This window comes from Lepidochelys olivacea (genome assembly GCF_965140295.1).
Source record: "Lepidochelys olivacea isolate rLepOli2 genome assembly, chromosome: 10".
Classification (NCBI taxonomy): domain Eukaryota; kingdom Metazoa; phylum Chordata; order Testudines; family Cheloniidae; genus Lepidochelys; species Lepidochelys olivacea.
Window position 1 is genome coordinate 76,194,572 of NC_140420.1, and position 20,507 is coordinate 76,215,078.

The 20,507-nt window shown below is 42.1% G+C and overlaps 1 protein-coding gene across 1 annotated transcript; it reads left to right on the top strand.

Annotated features, from left to right (window-relative positions):
- Positions 1 to 1,527: 1,527 nt before the first annotated feature.
- Positions 1,528 to 20,395, top strand: PGPEP1L (pyroglutamyl-peptidase I like; the record flags this gene model as incomplete). Its single annotated transcript, XM_084642478.1, has 5 exons — positions 1,528 to 1,613; positions 4,199 to 4,251; positions 16,506 to 16,622; positions 19,048 to 19,277; positions 20,227 to 20,395. The coding sequence occupies exons 1-5, from the start codon at positions 1,580 to 1,582 to the stop codon at positions 20,393 to 20,395; spliced, it is 603 nt and encodes a 200-aa protein (XP_084498604.1). The 5' UTR covers positions 1,528 to 1,579.
- Between the last annotated feature and the right edge of the window lie 112 nt (positions 20,396 to 20,507).

The window sequence follows — 20,507 nt, forward strand, 5'->3', positions numbered from 1 at the left end:
CTGCGCTGCGAACGGAGAGCCGCCCACGGTAAGCCTGCGCCTCAGTCCCGACCCCCTGCCCCAGTCCTGAGCCCCTTCCTGCACTCCAAACCCCACATCCCCAGCCCCAGCCCCCACCCCAGAGCCCATACCCCCTCCTCCACCCCAACCCTTAGCTCCCCTAAAACCAGAGCCCCCTCCTGCACCCCAGAGCCCACACCCCCCCGAACCGCAACCCCCTGCCCCAGCCCAGTGAAAGTGAGTGAGGGTGCGGGAGAGCAAGCCATTGAGGGGGAATGCAGTGAGTGGGGGAAGGGCCTCAGGGAAGGGGCGGAGCTAGGCTGTTTGGTTTTGTGCGATTAGAAAGTTGGCAACCGTACGCTCCAACACTGGCGGTCCAGGGAGAAGCGTCTGTCTCCCTCAGCAGCTCCCCTGCAGACTCGATCTCCTCCTGGGTCAGGGTTCTGCCTGGCTCAGCAGCAGCGACAGAGGCCTGCAGCGAGCCAGGCACATCTATCTCTTTCCCTGGCTGGGCTCTAACTGAGCTGGAGGTTCCACCTCTTGTACTTCCTGTCCCACTTCTCAACTTCTGGTGGGAGGGGCGAGTCCGGCCTGACTGCATCTACCTGAGCACAGAGAGTGCTTTGGAGGGAGGCCACACCTCCTCACTACACCCCCATTTATGCTTCCAAGAATTGCATTAGCACTTTTGGCCACTGTGTCACACAACTCATGTTCAGCTGATGATGCATCATGACCCCAAAATCTTTTTCAATCACTGCTTCTCAGAATAGATGTCCCCATACTATAAGTATGGCCTACATTTCTTTGTTGCTAGATATACACATTTACCCATATTGTTTGCTTGCATTCAGATTACCACACATAGAATTCATCTATTCAATGTTTATTTTAAAATATGTAAGGAACTCAGAATCAAGTTAGATTAGCTAGATAGTCAAATAATTATTCTGATGCTATAGTGAGGAGTGGGTATCTATAAATTTATGTGGGTTTTTGCAAACAAAACATTTAAGACAATGAGAAAGAAAATTTAAGTCAGGTGGAAATGGATAGATATGTATTTGTAGATAGTCACTCTGCTTAATTAAGGGGAGAAAAACCCAGTGGATTACAACTGTGCTATAAATAACTTGTAACAAGTATACAGGCAACAACTTAGTCCAATTAGTTTGTATGTGAGCATTTTTCTGATCTAAAATGTAGCTGAACATTTTATGAAAATGTTTTTCAGCCTCTTCTTTGTTTCTTAAACACAGTTAAGACTTCTAAAAAAAGAAAAAGAGAAAAGATAAAGCAAACTTCAGGCAGTACTGGTCAGACCTCTGTCTAAACAGAGACATAATAATTTATACTTTGAAAGAGTTATGTGATTCCCAGATCATCTCCGTCACATGAATCCAAACTTGTCTCAGTCTGATGAAGTCTCTTTCACTGTCCAATAGGAACCTGCATGTTTCAAAATGGATTGGGGAAAAAGGGTGTTCCAAATCAGGCAGATTAGTACAGATGTATGAATTACAATACTGTTGTTTAGAACTGAAAGACTACCAGAGTTCACGTTCTGGAGCTATGTTTTATGGATTCAAATTCCAACACTGTGGTTGTGACTGGTAAGTTTTTTATTTTATTATTATTTTTTTTAATTTGCTTCCTCTTTTAGCCAGACATGGAATGCACACATGCCTGATCTTTGTCATAAACAGTTCCCTGGAGGGAAATACAGTAGCAACTGGTCACAGTAACAATTCCAAATGGAAAATAACTCACTGCTGTGCCTTCCTAAGAAAATCAGATGTATATCTGCCCCTTTATTGCCATCCAGTTTGGTTAGTTGTTCCCTTTCTCTCTCTTTTTAAAAAGAAATCTTTGACATCTTCTCCTGTCAGTTGTGTAGCTGTCGGCAGTATAAACTGTCAGCAGTATAAACTAATGTTAGATGAACCTGACCCAAAAGGAGCTCTGAAGCAGTAAAACTAGGTTGCATCACGCCGGCACATAATCAGGGTCTAGAATTAGAACAACACGTGGCAAATTTCAGGGTCTCAGTTTCACGGCAAGGTAAGAGAAAAATCACAAAAGGAACAGCAGCCTCATCACTGCTAAACTAGACCATTAAAATTAAGTATACCAAATAAGCACACCTGAGCATGCAGGTCAAGGCATCAGATTTGAAAGTTTTCTTTCTAGCTATAGGTAATCCTGAATCACAACTGCAGACCCACCAACTACAGAGGTTTTTGAGCTTTAAAAGGTTAAAACTCTTAAGAAATGCTGCTACCCACTGTAGCTCGACATGTGAGTTGCTGGATAATTTTCCACTATAGGGCATCTGAGGACGTAGGGATGAGGCTGAAGCTACATCAACATATTTGCCCATGATGAGCTCCTAGTTAGCTTTTCCCCTTACATGGTCTTTTAGGCAGAGACTCCTCCACTTGTTGAAATAGCTTTAGAACGACGTGTCTGTTAGACGCACAGGTGCCACTTAGAGGTAATAATAGAGAATTATCATAGCGTGCCTCAATCCCATTTTTCACCTGCTTGTAATATAAACTTGCAGGCACTGCTCGCAGCTTTATTATCAACTACCTAATAATATTTCATCCAATTTGATTTTTATGTTGGCTTAACTATTTCAGTACAGTAAGGCCTTCTTACAGTGATTTCTTTTCATAAAACAGCTTTACCCGAAGCAATAGTTCTTTCTGACCAGAGCTGTAATTTACATATTGCATTGTGAGTCAGTTCAGAACTTACATTTTACTATAAACAGAGTTTCACTCTGACTTGGTCCCACTATATTCTTCACTGGAAGTGAAGTGGAACAAGCATGGAATGATCTATATTTCCTCTTTGGGAAGAAAGGGGGTCCTTTATCCCCTCCTCCCCACACACACACACACGACAGTGAAGCCTGTGAACCTCATTGCCACAAGTTATCGTTGAGATCAAAAGTTTAGTATGATTTTTAAAAAAGTATTCAATATTTGTAGGAAGAAAAGGAAAAAAGGAAGAAAAATAAAAAAGAAAGGGAAAAGGAAAAGACAAATATTATAAGCAATTTAAGGTAGGTGTACCAAGTAGGTGGCCTAAAAAAATCTGTGTTTTTTTAAACAGAGTCACTGCAGCCTTTATACTATAGCTAAGGCTGTATAGTTTCCATAGAAGTAACATACTTTTTTAGGGACGAAAACAACAAATTTTATGCACTTCTGTGATATTTTACTACATTTTTGATACTCTTTCTTTCACTGAGGTTTGTTAATTTAAAAAACAATGCACTTTAAAAAATGGGGATTAAAATAGCTTTACAGGCTTATCTGTATTAGTTGTTGCACTGACCAGGATCTAAGACATTGCCTACAACCCACAAGTGCATACTATCTGATGTGATTTGGGATGAGGATGCAGAGAATGGGATGAGTAGAGCTAGTGGGGAATTTTCCAAATAACTGTTTTTCCTGACAAAATGCCTTTTCAACCAAAATGAAAAGTGGTCATTTTTTCATTTTTGATGACAAAATTTTAAACAAAAATCAATTTCTCTTTTTTCAAAAAACTGTCCATTCATCTCAATGGGCAACCTCTTTCACTTTCTCACTTTTTCCCCCACCTTTTCCACATGGAAAAAACATAAGTGAGAGAAAGTGGGGGAGGTTTTACCTACCAAAACAACGCAATTTTTGCAAACCATTTAAAAGAAAATTGATTAAAACATGATCGTGAAACATAATTTACCTTTTTCAATGAGCTCTAGCGATGAGGATTCTGTAGTGATAGTAAATGGAACAGAACACAATTTGATTTCAACACCTTTTCCTCTAAAAACTATTTCAAATCACTCAACACTGATGTAGTAGGTAATGATGGGGCTGAGTCTCCTATTGTGTGAGTAGCTCTATTGGCTCCAACATATCCACTGACTTCAATTACACTAGCCACCTAAGAAGGAATCACTTAGTAAACATTCCAGGATCAGGCCCTAAGTGGATGCATGTGTTCTCTGTAAAAACGGAGACAATAGAATTCCCGAAAGTATTATAAAGGCTGTGTCCATCCGGTCAACTCAATCCACAACCAAGAATATCAAGGTCAAAAAGAACAAGTATATGAGTGCATATAGGTTGGGCATATAATCCAACTCATGGTAATTAGAGTTCGAGCATAGTTTAATAGCACTTCTCTTTGGTTTCAGGCTTTGGTTCCTTTCGACAACACCTTGTTAACTCTAGCTGGGAAGCAGTGAAGGTAAGAACTGAAGAGGTTTTTCATGCAGGTCCACTTAGGAAACAAGAAAGGGGGATGCTTTGACTGTAACTTTGTTCCTTCCAAGAAAAAAAAGGGCAGAGGAAAAAGCAGAAACTGCTGAATGAGTAAAAGATGAAAATGCAGGTATTACTCATAATGCTTAATTTTGCTTTGAGGTTTTTAAATCTGCCTTTTAAGTAATAGCCTGGCCTTGAAGAATTTAAAAACTGGACATATTTTTGCTATGGTGCCAGAACACCACCTTCCAGTATCGAAGAAAATGCAGAGGCAATACGTTTGTTATATTTCGTTATATTAAATGAACTGAACTAAAATTGTATATTTACACACATGCTGCATATATACACACAACCACCTTAATTACAGAAACTGGAAAAGAATCACTTTACTACAACAATCCCTAATAGTCTGTGGAGGATCCTCATTACCCACTGTCGTGTCACATAGCTATGAGCAAAGATCATGCAGTGTCCCTTGGCTCCAGCTGTGCCTTTTTGTTCAACTTTGCCTTCCCACTTTCAGTTGTTACCAGCCTCCACTGCTAATACTGAAAAACAAGATTATTCAGATATGGGTTTTCCCATTGCTGGACTCTGTCTGTAACAAAAACATCCCTGAATTCCACCTTGCTACAGCCAAGGAAGATGAGCTTTGGAAACTCCTTTTTGCTCCCCAACCACATGGGAGATCTGAACACATGTCTCGGAGACCCAGATTTGATCATTTCATCAATCTACTGCAGGTGTTAAAAAAAAAAAAAAAAGTGGTTTTCAATTAATATTTGGAGGAGTCCACATTTCCTGGCAAGCACCATTTCCCCAAATCAGGTAAATTTCTGATTACATTTCAGAAGCATAACTTAAAAGGCTCATCTGGTGTTAAACCAAGCCAAATCCAGGTGGGAGTTTACCTCATTTCCTCAAATCTGATTTAAGGTTGTTGCACTCAGACATAAGGGGAGGCTGAACTTGACGTATTTCAGAAGCGGGCACTTGGCTAACTGTAAAACAACAGCCCATTCCATAATATTTGAAAACTGCAGTATTGCAGCAGCAGGTTTTATATGATTTATTAGTTGGGTATTTTAGTATCATAGCACTCTCAAAAAGGTTAAAGGCTGCCATAAGTATTTCTGAGCAGCAGGAGCAGCTATAGATTTCTGCAGAGTGTGTACACGCGTCATCTCTGTTCAGGACCATTTCCAGCAATTTGTAACACACAAAATGGCTGCTGCAGCTTTCAACACACAACCCCACCCCAATTCCACTTTCTCTCCTTGGGCATTTATTTGTACAATTAATCTAAGAGAAAGTCTTTCACACAAGCTGTATCAACGTACTTTGCTGAGTCACATGGACAGACAGGACTGCAAAGTAGAAAAGAGATTATGAAAATGAGATTTGAAGTGAGATGGAGAATGGATGAGGTGGAGGGATTGAGGGGGGAAAACAGGTTCCAGATGATAGTAGAAAAGCAGAAGATGCAGAGAATAATGGTGAGAGTACACAGCAGGGCTGAGAGGAGCCCAGGGAATGATGAACAGAGGTGGTGGTCGTGGTCTGCTAGGATGGCTGAAACATGTCCATAAAGAAAACAAGAAAAAGAGAAAGATAGGTGCAAAATTCATCTGGACCATTGAATACACTAGGACCCAATAAAGGAACAGCAGAAGTAAGACGTTAGTGCACCATAATAACTGTACTTGGTGATGATGCAGTGTCCACTGCTACAAGATTACATCCTTTATGCAAGCTCTAATGATAGCTATTGAAGATTTGACTTTAATTAAATTGAAGTGCAGTAAAGCCAAGATTATTGAGATACTCCCGGTTGGCAAATTTTCCCCAGGATCAAACCAGAAACCAACTCCTCTAGGAATACAGTTGTCTTCAACGAATGTGTACAGGAGAGAGCAGGGGATGGGTACACAGATCAACACTGGAGGGGGATCTTAGCGTTTGGAAGAAGAAATCCATTAGGCATTCAGTGAAGTGATGAGAAGGTAGGTAATCCAATCCGTATAGGCTACTAAAAGCAGAACAAACACTTCTATTGTACCTTTCAATACCCCAAGCATATCAGGAGGCCTATAAGTTATCCCACCCCAAACCACAAATATTTATCACTTGACAATACGCTTGGTCATCACCAACTGATTTCCATTGGTCCTAATTTTAGACACAGTATCATCTTATGCTGGTTGAAAATAAAACACGTTCTTTATCTGCAAGCAGAACAGCCTAATGCCAGAACACGCTGATGAAACAAGTTTTTGTAACATGTCATGTGCCTTCTGTGCCAGGAAATTATGTAACGATAGCTAAAACATTCTATAATTAAAAATACCTATGTCACAGTGCACAGGGATCAAATCCCCTTCTCTCAGCTCCAACACCCTGTATGTGGGATTAGTTTCTGCTTGTGTTGGAGATACTGCCTTGATTTCTGATTCCATTGTGGTGCAAAGAAGCAAAATCCAGATGATGGAGAGAACAGAAAAACAGGAAGAGTCTGGAACTTTGATAGACCAGTGGGTTGTTCTGGTTGGCCTGCACTTAAATAGCAATATGGGGCCAAATTCCACTTGCCTTGGTCAGACGAGTAGTCCTGGGGTCTTCAGGAGGCCTACACACACAAGCTAAAGTTAGCAGAATTTGGCATGTACATTTGGTTGGTCTGAGCTCCTGCTACTCCTTACACAATCCTCCACATTCCTCTTCTAGACCCACTGCCACCAAGGACTGACATTACAGGCACCCTCCTTCTAGTCAAGGAGAACTGGGCCAAATCCTGCTCTCCTTATTTACACTGAAAACCTGTTGAAGACCATGGGAATTTAACTGGAATAAGGCAGGATTTGGCCCTCCATGTGGAGCTTTTCAGCCGCGACTCTAAGTTGACTGGGGGTCTGTGTGTGGATCACTAAGTGATGCGAGGCAATCCTACCACCCCAGAGGACCAACCATTAACACACCCAGGACTGTATAGCAGTAGTAGCTTTACTGACCACATCCATTCAGGCTGGCTGTCTATCTAAAACTAGTTGGCACGCCCCTAAACACTCTCAGCATCAGGGCTTGTGTAAAAAGTCTGAATGACGTGGCAGTCCCAGCAGCCACCGATCTGTAGGTCAGAGTTCAGCTTGCTCCCCAGTTCCTGCAGGAGCAGGGCAGCAATCACAGAACCAAAAAGCATCGATGCAGTTTAACCCTCAGTACTCTTCAGCATGGAGGATTATAGGCAGATTCCTCTCATCCTGGGAACAAAGACTTCTCTCCCTTGAGCCAGACCTTTCCTCTTAAAATCCCGCTTCCAGCTGCCAGGCACTCCCTCTCAGGTTGGCAGCTTCAAACCTCTCTCTTCAGGGAGTGGCAGGTACTTTGCTCTTCCACATACGATTACTGAACCCTTCTTGCTAGCTGTAGGATACACTCCCCCATCCCAACCTCATGGATCCATTGAGAGCAGTCTTTCCTTCTGTTATTTCAAAGCATTAGTCAGGCACACAAATGTGAGGAGGGTCATTTGGAGGATAGTGCCTCTGTTTTCAGTGACTAGGCTGAATTCCCCTTTTTTGCCATCCTGAGAAGCCAGAACACAAGAATGAACGAGCCAGTCTAGGTCCATGACTGCTACCAGGCTCTGAACTCATTCATACTGTCCTGGAAAGAGACACCCCATACCCCACCCAGGAAAGGACCAGTGAAGGTAAGTCCTCCAGGCCTGCCTAGAAAGGCTGCAAGAAAGCAGCCAATCAGAGTACAGCAGGCATAGTTAAAAGGCTGCAGGGCTTGAGCTAGTCAGTTCCGGGCTGGGACCAGAGGAGTAAGAAAGGGTGCTTCTTGATTGATGCTGGAGGTCCAGGGAAAACCAGCAGTTGGGTTCTGGTGGCATTGGCATTTGGTGAGGGAGAAGAGGAGTGAGGAACGTCAGCCCTGAGATAAGGGTGAAGAGGAAGGAGCTACATGGGAAGCAGTCCAGGGAATGCCGCAGCAGCAACTATTAAAGAAAGCAGCAGGTAGTTGCTATTTGTAGGGTCCCTGGAGTTGGGACCTGGTGTCCCCCTCCCTCCCCCAGCTGCTGGGGAAGCAGCTTAAGCCCAAGGGATAAGACTGAGTATTAAAGGTCTGAGAAAGGGGGTAGAATTTGTACAGAACACCAGAGAACTGCTGAGGACAAAGTCATCAGGGAGAAAGTCCTGGGGGCAATGCTCTGTACCAGTACAGGCATGGACTTAAAGCGAGCCCAGAAGGTACTGAGGTCTGAGCCCAGAGACAAGGCTAAAGACATTAACAAGGGCACAGGGACAGGACTTTTTACCCTGGAAGTGGTTCCTTCCTAGGTTGAGCCACTGAAGACCTGCCTGACAAGGGCAACAGCCAACAGAGGGGACCGGGAGCAGAGAGAAGGGGCAGGTTTGCACTCAGCTGTCAGGAGGCGCTCACGAGACATCTAAAAGGATTTTGCTTTCCTAGTTGGTAAAACACTGCATTTGATTGCCTATTTTGTGATATAAATAAAATACACATAGCATGTGTCGAATACCTGCCATGTTTGCATTAGCATGAGTTCACATTTCAGCCCAAGAAGATACACACGCAAGGCATCCATCAACATTACTGGGAGTTGCATCCCTAGATGTCCCAGTCTTCAGAAAATACACCGCTTTAGTACTTAGGGGGAAAGGACAAATCAAAAGGAAGTGAAGATATAAGTGGTTCTATCAATTCAGGGTCACTGAGAAATGCTTTAAAGTTTTTACTAAACACAGGGCCTGGCACGGTTGACTAGTGCTGGAAAGACTGAGCTTTCCTTTTAGAAACCTGTCTTTGTAAAGTCTTCCATGGCTCTTATAACTCCAGTCACCTGAAATACCCTCTTAAAATATTCATGAAAGTGCAGCAGCAACTTTTAGCTCTTGAAATGTGGAGCATAATTCTCACTTTATGGGAAAGCAACACACACAATATATTTACCTCAGATCAGCTGGCAAATTACAGTCAGTGACTGCAGAGAGATACGGTGGGTGAGGTACTATCTTTGCCAGACCTGAAGAAGAGCTCTGTGAAAGCTCAGAAAGCTTGTTTCTTTCACCAACTGAAGTTGGTCCCAATCAAAGATAGGACCTCACTCAACTTGTCTCTCTAATATCTTGGGACCAGCATGACTACAACAACACTGCAGTCAGTGATTGACAATTTGGCTGCTCAGTGTCATTCAGAGTTCCCTCAGAATCACAAATGACTTGAATTATTTACTTCATACTATAGACCCACCTAGTCCCCTCCACCTGACCCTGTTTCTAACTCTCCTTCAAACAAGGTCAGGTGTCTGCCATGTGACAACAACCAATAAATAAATCAGGGGAATGCACAATCAAGATCAGTGTCCCAACTAGATAACAGGACTCAAGCCTAAACAGAGTGGCAAAACTCAGCATAATTAGTCTATTATGATTGCATGAAAAGGGAAATTGTCAACTATTTCTAAAAGCCAGTTTTTCTAGCGGTGGCTGAGACACAGACCTCAAGCCCTGTTCTTTACTCGGCTATTGAATCTGTGATTTTAGGAAATTTGTCATTTAACCTCTCTGACTCACTTTAACCAGCAGTGAAGAGACTGTTATTTTATCTACCTCAGAAGGTTTTTGTGGCGCTTAATTAATGCTTTTAAAGTGCTTTGAAATCCTTCAGTGAATGGGTACAGAGAATTTAAAGCTATTTTTAAAGGGTTTTTAATTTAAATTTTTCAGGTTTCCTTTATTTATAAAACATTCTGAGGAGCTGAAAGTAGATCTGCAGCCCTTTAAAAACCTCTTTTTACATTTATTTACATGTTTGGTAAACATATATTTTAATTCCCTGATTCTTACCCCAGCACAATACATTTATAACACCGCATGTGCAAAAGCGCCAGCATGATTCTGTGCCTAATCTGCATGAACAATTACTTTAAAATGTGTGTGAAATCATGGTAACTGACTGCATGAAAATGCAGTTGCGTATCTGTCTAGGTACTGTTACCCCCTTTTGACCTGAGTAGTTAGCCAATATTTGGAGTTTTGTGGGTTGTTTCCATTAGGAGAAGTTGATGATGGAGTCCTGTTTCCTTAAACACAATAGGACTCAAACAGGAGGGAAATTTTTTTGTTCATGGTTCCAAGCCTCTTTCCAGCCAGTCCTCTGCCCCAAAATTTCCCTTCTCTTCAGGCTATGTTTCCAGGGCATCTCTTGCTGTCTGCTTGGCCTCTCTCTGCCTGTTCTCTGGCTGCTACTTAGAGATACACACCATCAAACAATACCCAGCAAAACCTTCCATCGACAGAGCTCACTCTCTGGCCAGCCTTGCATGTGGCTTGTGTATTGTTTCAACTAACTTATTCCAAAAAAGGACCTTAACAGCTTCTTACATTTATTTTGAATGAAGGGATATTACATCCACCAGCTTCACCACGTCACACCCAACCTCCATCATAACAGTATGTATTTGGTCCTCATCACTATAATATTAATGTGACCCATAATATTTAATTGATTATTGTCTTCATAGCAACCCTGTAGAGTAAGGAAGTATCATTCCCATTTTACAGGCAGGGAACTGAGGCAGAGGATAGGTTAAGTGACTTGTCCACTGTTACATAGGTAGCCTGTGGCAGAATCAAGAATTGAACCTAGTAACTTAACCTCGACTGTCCTGTCTCCCTCTGACTATTTGTATGCTTACATTGTTGCCAATTTTGTGCACAGAAATGCATGCATGTCGTTGAGAAAAATCTAGTCCATGTCACCAGGAATTGGCCCAATTCTGGGAACCATATTGTACAAGGCTTACAATATTGCTTTTGGCCTTGTCTGAACATAAATTTGTACTGGTTTAAACAAACTTTTTTTGTTAAACTGGTGCAAACCTTTGTGTAGGTACTTGTATTCCAGATTAAAAGAGGCTTATTTCAGTTCATTTTAAGCCTGTTTCTAGTTGATTTACAGTAAACTATGCCTGGTTTAAACCAAAATAAGAGTGTCCACATTGCCCTTTCACTAAGTCCGTTAAAAAGTCACAACTTCAGTTAAAGTACTGCAACTTTTCATATAGACAAGCCCTTAGTAAACAGGTAGCCCTACAAATTGGTACCTTGTTTGCTCAATGACTAGTGTCCTCCTAAAAAAAAGTCAATATCTGGAGGATAACACCTCAGCACGTCCTTCTCTATTTGAAAACAGATTGAATTTGAGGAATAAACTGCTAGGAGAGCACCCTGTGACTATTTAATTATGTAAGAACTTCCGGGTATTCCAAATTATGGTCCATGACAGTATCAGGTGGTTTCTAAAGCTCAAGGTACCTGCTTACCCAGAAGCTGTCCCATTTTATAATTGCTACACCTGAGCTCACATGTTCTTCCTAGATTACTGTTGTCTCCATTCTTATAGCGTGGTGTTTCATAGGACAGTCAGCACTCTGGCAAGGTTGGGCCATGCTCCCCGGGATCATTAATCACACAGCACCCTACCAAACACTGCTCCTCACTCTTTGGAGGAGCTCCCCATGAACATCCACAAACCTCATTATCCTCCTCCTTAAAACGTTCCTTTGTGGTAATGCCTACAAAAACTTGAAAACAGTTAAGCCGTTGGTGTGCAGCTACCACAGCTTATCATGCTGATCAGTAGCGTCTCATTGTTTCCTTGTACTCCCTGTCAGTATCCATTTGTGGTTTCTTGTCCTATACTGAGATGTAAGCTCTTTGAGGCAGGGGCAGTCTTTTTATTCTGTGTTTGGACAATGCCTAGCATAATGGAGGCCATGGTCCACGATTAGGGCTATAAGGAACTATAGTAATACAGAAATAGGCCACGTCTATACTACACACTTTGGACAACACAAGTTACATTGGCATACAGCCACCAAAGTTGGAATGCTTGTGTCAGTGCAAAAGTGCAGTGCACCCTGGGTAGTATCAGAGTGTCACATGCTGCCCTCTGGCACAATGCTTTTGGGGAAATTTTCCCCATGTGTTGTGGGATAGAAACGACCCAGGAATCTCTGGGAGCTAGGGGTCAAGTTCCCAGCATGCAACTTCTCCAGCCCCTAATACCGTCCGTATCCCATAATATCTGCATTTAAAAAAAAAAAAAATAATTACCACACACCGTGGGACAAATTTCAGTGCCCACCACCTCTGACAGAAGCACGGAGCCCTCAGAGCTCTGCACTATTCTCATAAACATTGGAAGCACAGGACACGATTCTCCCGTATCTGCAGACTTGCAGGAAGTACCACATCAACGGGGGACACGGCCATTTATTCGATGAGAATTTGCTGACACAGTGAAAAACAATTCAAGGTTGCTGGTGGTGTTCATGGACGCCGGTGGTACTTCAGCCAGTGCTCATTTCACAGGCCCAGGTGGGATTGCATTGTAATTCAGGTATGGGGTGACAGGCCGTGGCTGCAGAACCTCTAGATGCTCAACCCAGCCCTCCAGGGACACGAAAAAGAAAAGTTGCACTGACAGCAGAAAAGTGAGTGCCAATCACACTGTGGAAGCCTGCAGTGCCAGATTGCTACTGGTCAGTGGGAAACAATTTTGGAACTTTGGGGCCATTGCCAGGCAAGTGAGTAGGGCCATTAATTGTCTCCCGCTGTGCAGGACTGTGACTCTCTGCAATGTGCAAGATGTTGTGGATGATTTGCACCTATGGAGACCCCAGTCGTGGTGTGGTGACTGACGGCACGCATACCCCTATTTTGACACCTGCCTGCCTTGCCGTAGAATATATCAACAGAAAGGGCTATTTTTGTACAGATATGCAAGCGTTGGTGGATTACTGGGGATGCTTCACTGCTATCAGTATGAGCTTGTCAGAGAAGGTGAATGATGTGTGCACCTTTAACAGCAGAGGACTTTTCAGAAATCTGCAAGCAGAGACATTCTTTCCTGAGTGGTGGATTACCTTTGGCAATATTGAAATGCCAATAGTGATTCTGGGACCCAGCCTATCCCTTGCTCCCCTGGCTCATGAAGCCATTCACTGGCCACCTCAACAACACAAGGAAAGATTCCACTCACGGCTCAGCAGGTGCAGAATGACTCTTGAATGTGCTTTTGCTAGATTTAACCATTGTAAGGAAAAATGCATGCAAACGCTTATCTGAGGTCCCTTCCCCTTCATTGGGCTCATCTGTGCTCACCTGGAGGGACTGGCTAGACTGGGGCAGTCTCAAACAGGTCCTGGCTTGTGATATGGCTGGAGCCTCCTGCCGTGTCTCTTCCTCCACCTCACTGTTCACAGCAGGAGTCTCTGTCTGGGGCCCCTCAGAGGTATCCATGGTGCTGTGCTGAGGGTGTCTCCACCAAGTAGGACGTGCAGTTTGTTGTAATAGTGGCTGGTCTCTGGCTCAGCACGAGATTGATCGGTCTCCCTGGCCTGGTGGTACGCCTAGCCAAGTTCCTTTGCTTTCATGCAGCAGTGCTGCTGATCCCTGTCATACCCCTTTGCCTGCCTCCTCCACGCAATCTGCTCATAGATGTCCTCGTTACTATGGCTGGTCCATAGCTGCACCTGCACAGCTTCCTCTCACCACAGGCCCAGGAGATCCAATACCTCCTATCTACCCCTGAGGCAGGATTGCATGCAGCCAGCATGGCTGGCTGGACGGTTACACAGAAAAAGGAAGAGAGGCTAGGTGTGCTTGCCACTCTGGGCGATCAGGAAAAAGCATTTTAAAAACAAGCAGGAGGTTTGAAAGGAGACATGGGGATAGCTTCCAGTCTCCAGGACTCCAGGGCAGTGGAGTTTACAACGGAGACCAGCGCGGTTCATGTTGCAGGGAATGTGGCATTCTGGGACAGCTGCTGGAGGACTGTTGGGATCGACACAGGTCATACAGCGCCTACACTAGCTCTGTGCTATCCTCAGGAGGTTGACCATGGCTCCGCACTGTTTGGGGAGGTGGTTTTATTGCGTTGCCATGACAGGACGCGTGCGTCATCCAGAGCAATTTGGGCATAGAATCATGCGCAGATAGGTTGACGAAAAGCGGCTTGTGTCAACCTAAATCTGTAATGTAGATCAGCCTAAATAAAGATGATAATATTAAATTATTTAGGATCTAACAGAGATTGTATCTTCCTTTCTGTCCCTGATGCAGCCTTCAACACTTTGCGGCTAATCAGAATTCCTCCTGTATAAACTACGGGCCAAATTCACCCCTGCGTGTGTCGCCATTGATAGAGATGGAGCAATACCAGAAATGAATTTGGCCTAGTCAGTTACAATTCAAACTAAGAGTTCAAGAGGTGAATGACAGCAGCAGCTTTAACGTTTATTTTTGGTCCCCACGTCCTACAGAGAAGTTACAGTCAGTCACATTACCAAGGCCTTGCAGTTAAAAGAGGAAAAGATCTCATTAAATATTCAAACTAAATATGCTTTAAAATATAAAATGCTAATCGTAAATTGGCTCGGGTTTTATGTTTTTGGAAGCAGAGACACAGCACTGCATTCTTAAGCAAAGATGATGCAACGGCCTCTCAAAGACTGTCAGTGCCCGGAGGAAAAAAGGCTGGCAGTGTTCTCCAAATGTGTTTACTTCCCCACAGGCATTGTTTCCTTGCTCGTGTCACATAGTTTATTGAGCACAGCTAATCAATGTTTCCGCTGACAAGAAAATTGGAACAGTTTATTTAGGAAGTCAGTGTTCAAGGGCAAATTTCCCAGTCCACAGAGTTTAGACCTGGGCTCCTTCCATGCAAGTGTCCCTAGTGAGAAACAGGTCCGCTTTCCCTTAAAGGCACCGGGATGCGATCCCACCGTGCCCCTTCCCCAGTACTCACCTAGTTTCCCACCAGACCCTTCCCTAACACACACCAGATTCCTTCTGCAGATGCCTGCTTCCCACAGCAGATCTACCTCATGGCTTACCAACCACTCCCCTGCTCCCTTGCCCTTAAGCCCTACTGTCCTGACCAGAATCCCCCCATGATTCATCCATTAACCATTGGAACAACTTACCAAGGATCAGGGTGGTCTCTCCATCAGTGGCAATTTTTAAATCAAGATTGATGTTTTGCTAAAATACATGCTTCTGCTTCCAACAGGAATTAATTCAGGGAAGTCCTATGACCTGTGTAGTACAGGAAGTCAGACTGGATAATCATAATGGTCCCTTCTGCCCTTATAACCTATGAATCCTTATGAATCTTCTGGATGCCCCTTTCAATGATGATTCCCTCATTTTGTCTTCTGAGGGTGGTTGGCTGGTCCCTCCTCCAATCTGGCTTTTTAGATGGTGGCATTATTTCTCCCACCCCAAACCCAGAGCAAGAAACCAAATTCTTCAGGGAAAGCGTGGGGGTTCATGTCTTTTATAGGCAAAGCAAGAGGAGAATCCCATCCCAGTAAGTAGCATTTCCCTGTATTGAGGAACCCCCTAAGGCAGCTAGGCAGATGTTCCACGGTACAGAGAAAACTTGTCCATTACAGCTGGGGTTCCTTGCACTGATGAAATCACCAAGCCTGAAATAAGTAATCAAACAACAAATATGGCCACCTCTCACAGCCTATTTGATTACAACTCCCTGCTGTTAATAAAATGAAGCTGCATATAAAGCAGGGATATTTCCCACTGTCAACCCTTTTCCCTGTCAAGAGTGTGGGAATTCCTCTTTGTCCAAAGCACCTAAAACTAGAATGAGCCCTAGAAAACAGCATAAGGGTGCATGGTGCCTTGGCAGAAATTGAACTAGGTATCCTCATGGGAATTTTGTATGATGCATGTCTCAGCAGAAGTGTAAGTTTGGCTCTTGAGTCCTTCGACAGGACAGTGTTAGTTATATCAAGGTTTATAAAACATTTTTCATAAGGTGGACATCTTGAGAGAGACACTGTCTCACGGACAACTTTCCTAGCATTGATTGTGTGAACCATCTCCCTTCCCCCTGATAATCAAACATCTCTTTGGCAAAAAAGCAATGGCTTACCTGAAAAAGTGACGACAGGAAAATATTTGACATATTTTAGCTTCTTTTAAAGTGATTTAGCCACTGGAAACAAGGAGAAAAACTAACAACATGTGACCAGCCATCTCTATGGACTATTTGGAAACTGCTAGGGTAGCTATGTTGCATTGCAGTGTACTCTCTGAATTGGACTGAAGTCTGATTTTTCACATCACCCTTTGAAACAATCTAATGCTTTTACAAGCCTGTGTTGCTTCTTTCTACATACAGGAGATGTCCAAGTTAGGCCTTGGTGAAAACATAGACCTACACATCATGCAACTGCCAGTGGCTTACCGAAAAGCAAAGGAGCTTGTCTGCAAAATATGGGGGACTCTTCAACCACTAGTGAGTGATCATTATATAGCTGAATTCTTTCGGTTAAATTAAAATTGAACCAAATAATACAGTCTCTGTTCAGAAGGTGGATACAGCTATATAGTCAGAAAATAGGATAGAAAAGGAGGATAGAACTCCTGAGCGTGTGCCGAGAAGTAGGGTAGATGGACCAGAGAAACCTATTTGAACTTTAAAAATCTCTCCCTCTTTTCAGCACACAAAACAAAGGGTAATATCTTTCAACCACCTGAAGTGATAGTGAGCAATGGAATATAATTTTGTCCCTCTGAGAGGGACAAAATGGACAATCAGGTCTTTGAAGGACAATGCTGTGGAGTGTTTTCATAGTACAGCCACCAAGAATATTAGTGCCAAGGATTCTCTATATTTTTCATTCTGTGAACCACTTCATCAGAGACAGAGCCCTTACGTGATCTCACTTTCTTCTCCCAACCTCCTACTGAGTGAAACAATATGAGAATCATTCTGTGGACCATCACCAAAGACTTCATGAGCCACTGGTGATCTACACCACTGGAAATAGTGATGCTTATAACCTTCATGAGGAGGGCCTTTCCCAAAAGAAGTCATTCAGTCGCTAGAATGGCTCCTGGCAGCTCTCAACAAGGATCTGATGGAGGGAAAGGGCCATTAGACAATCACCCAAAAGTGAACGTTAGCCAGACCATGGATGGACTCAGTGCCTGTTTATAGGAGTGTGAACTGTAACAGAGGTAGCTGAATGTGTGAACAAAGCCAATGTAGCTCTGGGCAAAGAGCAAAAGGGGTGAAGTGCTGGACTCTGACAGTAACTAAATTAAGCTCAGAAAAACAAACATGGAAAAATACATGGGGAGATTTTGGATGCACATCTGAGAAAGCATGGGTGTTGGAGGAATATTTCTCTCCTGTATCTAGTTTAGATGGGGGTGGTGCAGAGATACAGACCTCCTTTGGTTCCTTCACAGCAATCAGATGACAGCTGAAGAGAGCCTTTTACGGGCCGAACAAAAATCTATAGTACCTAGTCATCTATCTAGGTTCTTAGATGATGCTCATCATCAGGACACAAGTGTGTAGCCTTCTAGGATAGGATGACTGCTAACCATTTACTCACTACATATCAGTGTAAGAAATCTACCACATGAATGTTTGAGAAGTTTAAAGAAACAGCTATTATTCAAGAGGTGAATGTACGCTCCTTAGATACATTTTGGGCAACTGTTCAATTTGTTTTTTACTGAATCCCCATAAAAAAAATCTTCCTCTTATAAAAGGAAATGAGATCAACACAGAATGTCAGGCTTTTTAACAATGTTTTTGTGGAATAAATTTGAATCAGTTGTATACATATCACCGCTAGGAAAAAATATTTACACTTTTCAAAAAAAAATTTAGAAAACAAAAAATAGTTCATTATTGAATCTTGGGGTATTACATGGACTGGTAAAGTTGTAATTTTTTTATAGTTATGAAATGTCTATTTTACCACACTAAGGCATGTTCCTCTCAGTAGGCAAATTTTTAAATCAGGAGCACTTAATGAGAATTAGGAACATAAATAACTTCTGCCTAATAGAGACGCATTTATCTGGTATCAAGTGATTAAATGGAACTTACATATAGTGATGAGCATGGTATAAAATATATATGGTGCTTAACTATAAAATAAATAGTCTTGACCTACAACCCATTGATAAACACAGATTTGGGGCTAAATCTTGCAATCCTTGTACATCCAAAACTTTTTATTTAATGAAGTTTTGGGTGTGCAAGAAACTCAGCTCTAAAAGAAGAAATATAGCTGAAGTACAGGAAGTATCTCTTATTGCAGCATTTTCATCCAATAGAGTATTTGTCATTTTAAAATGAGGCTTTTAAAAAAATCCTTCTTTGCTTAACTGGGAAAACTACTTATCTGGAATAAGAAGCTGCTGACTTTGATAGCTTGATTAAGAGGATTCTTTGTCCTGAGGGCAATATCATCTGGAGTGGGTCTTTAAAACCTCCCCAAAAGTGTTACACAGTGTGAATGTCAGACAGGATTGGGGAGGTGCAGTTTAAAGTATCAACTAAAGCTTTATGATGAAAATTGGTGCAACTTAATGCACATACTAATGAGGGAATAGTTTAGCTTTTAACAATGGCGCTATATGCAGAATAGTGGAAAGAACTGCTGTAAGTTACAAAAGAACGCTGCATGTATCCTTGTGCTGAATTCCTGATCTGGCTAGATAAAACAAACAAAAGTCCAATTTTGTTCTACATTACAAAGGGTTATCTAAGTTTTCTGTAAAGAGGAGCTATAAGCAAGACACTCCACCTTGGAGCTGGTATTTCATAAACTGCTTGGCGCTATTGCACTGGATGTTTTTAAAAACAGGTCTGTCATTTTCATTTCCTGTTATTCACTCTGGTGGGGGCAAAAAAACAGCTTACTGTTCACATCGGACTCGCTTCATCCTCCAAAGCGATCATCATCCTTGAGCAGTGTGGGAAGAACAAAGGCTACAAAGAGATGGATGTTTGTGGTTTTTGCCCAGAAGATGGCTGTTGTCTGTTAGATGGCCCAGAAAGGATTGAGTCTACAATTAATATGAAAACTCTCTGGAAAAACATTTCGGTGGAAGGGATTGATGTCATCTTTTCCAGAGATGCAGGAAGGTAAACACATTATTAGTGGGAGAGGAAATTAAAGCAGCTCATTTCACCTTCAAGAATCATTACAAGGACTTGCTCCCCCACCAATACATATATCTACTTAAAGTTAACAGTCACAGGCGTGAAAAGGACACGAGGGACTGAAAATTTAGACTGAAGATTTGCACAAAAAGTAAGGCCAATAGAAATGTTTCCTTAAATTTGTAAATTCCAGTAGAAACGATTTTTAAAACAAAATATGACAGTGACTCAAATTTTTCAGCACTGTGCAAGATAATGAGAAAGTGATTCTGACTAGCCACTGACTTCAATCCACTTTCATTGTCCAAATGGAGCGAGAGAAGCACAAAAGGTGAACGAGCAGCCTTCAGAGTAAACAAATTGATTTTAAAACTTTTTTTCTTAAAAAAAAAAAAAGGTGCCTAGGGCAACTAAATTTTTTTAATGTGCTTCTTTAACCAATCTTTAAAACAACAAACAAAAATGAGGATTCTTGAAGGTCAAAATTAGTTTGTTTTTATTTTCAGACTGTTTGGGTCTCGGAGTGATGTGATATAAGAAAAGGGAAGAATTTATCCAGGAAGTATCTTACACATACAACATTTTTTGAAATTGTGCTACTTTTATGTAGGGGGATGGGAAGTGGGGCTATAGAGTGTGTGTGTGTATACACAGTTGGGTAATTTTCCGATCTAATTTAGTTTATGAGATCTCACAAAACAACGCATGTATAAGGATTTTTATTTTGCAGTAGCTATTGAGTGGATGCCCATCAAATCAAGCCAACACTCAAGGAATGTTTGTTTCTCAACTGTTTTGGGGTTTTTTTAAATTTCCATTTTTTCTAATACAAAGCACATAAACCAAATCTGGCTTAACTGCTTAAACTGTGTTTAATTCAATAGAAGTTTTGCTTTCCTTAATTCTGCTTTTTTTTTTTTAAATGTCATAGGTACATCTGTGATTATACCTATTATACCTCTCTGTATTATGGTAATGGAAGAGCAGCTTTTATACATGTGCCGCCATTATCCAAATTGGTAACAGCAGACTTTCTAGGAAGAGCACTACGAATAATTATCTTAGAGATGTTAAAGCAATGTGGGGAAAAGAATGAATAAAAAGGATGGTTTACAGAAGACAGGCAAGTTTCTCAGAATACAGTAAAATTATTTTACCTTCCTCTGAGGCAACCCTTAAGATTTAAAATAAAACAAACCCAAAAATTACATA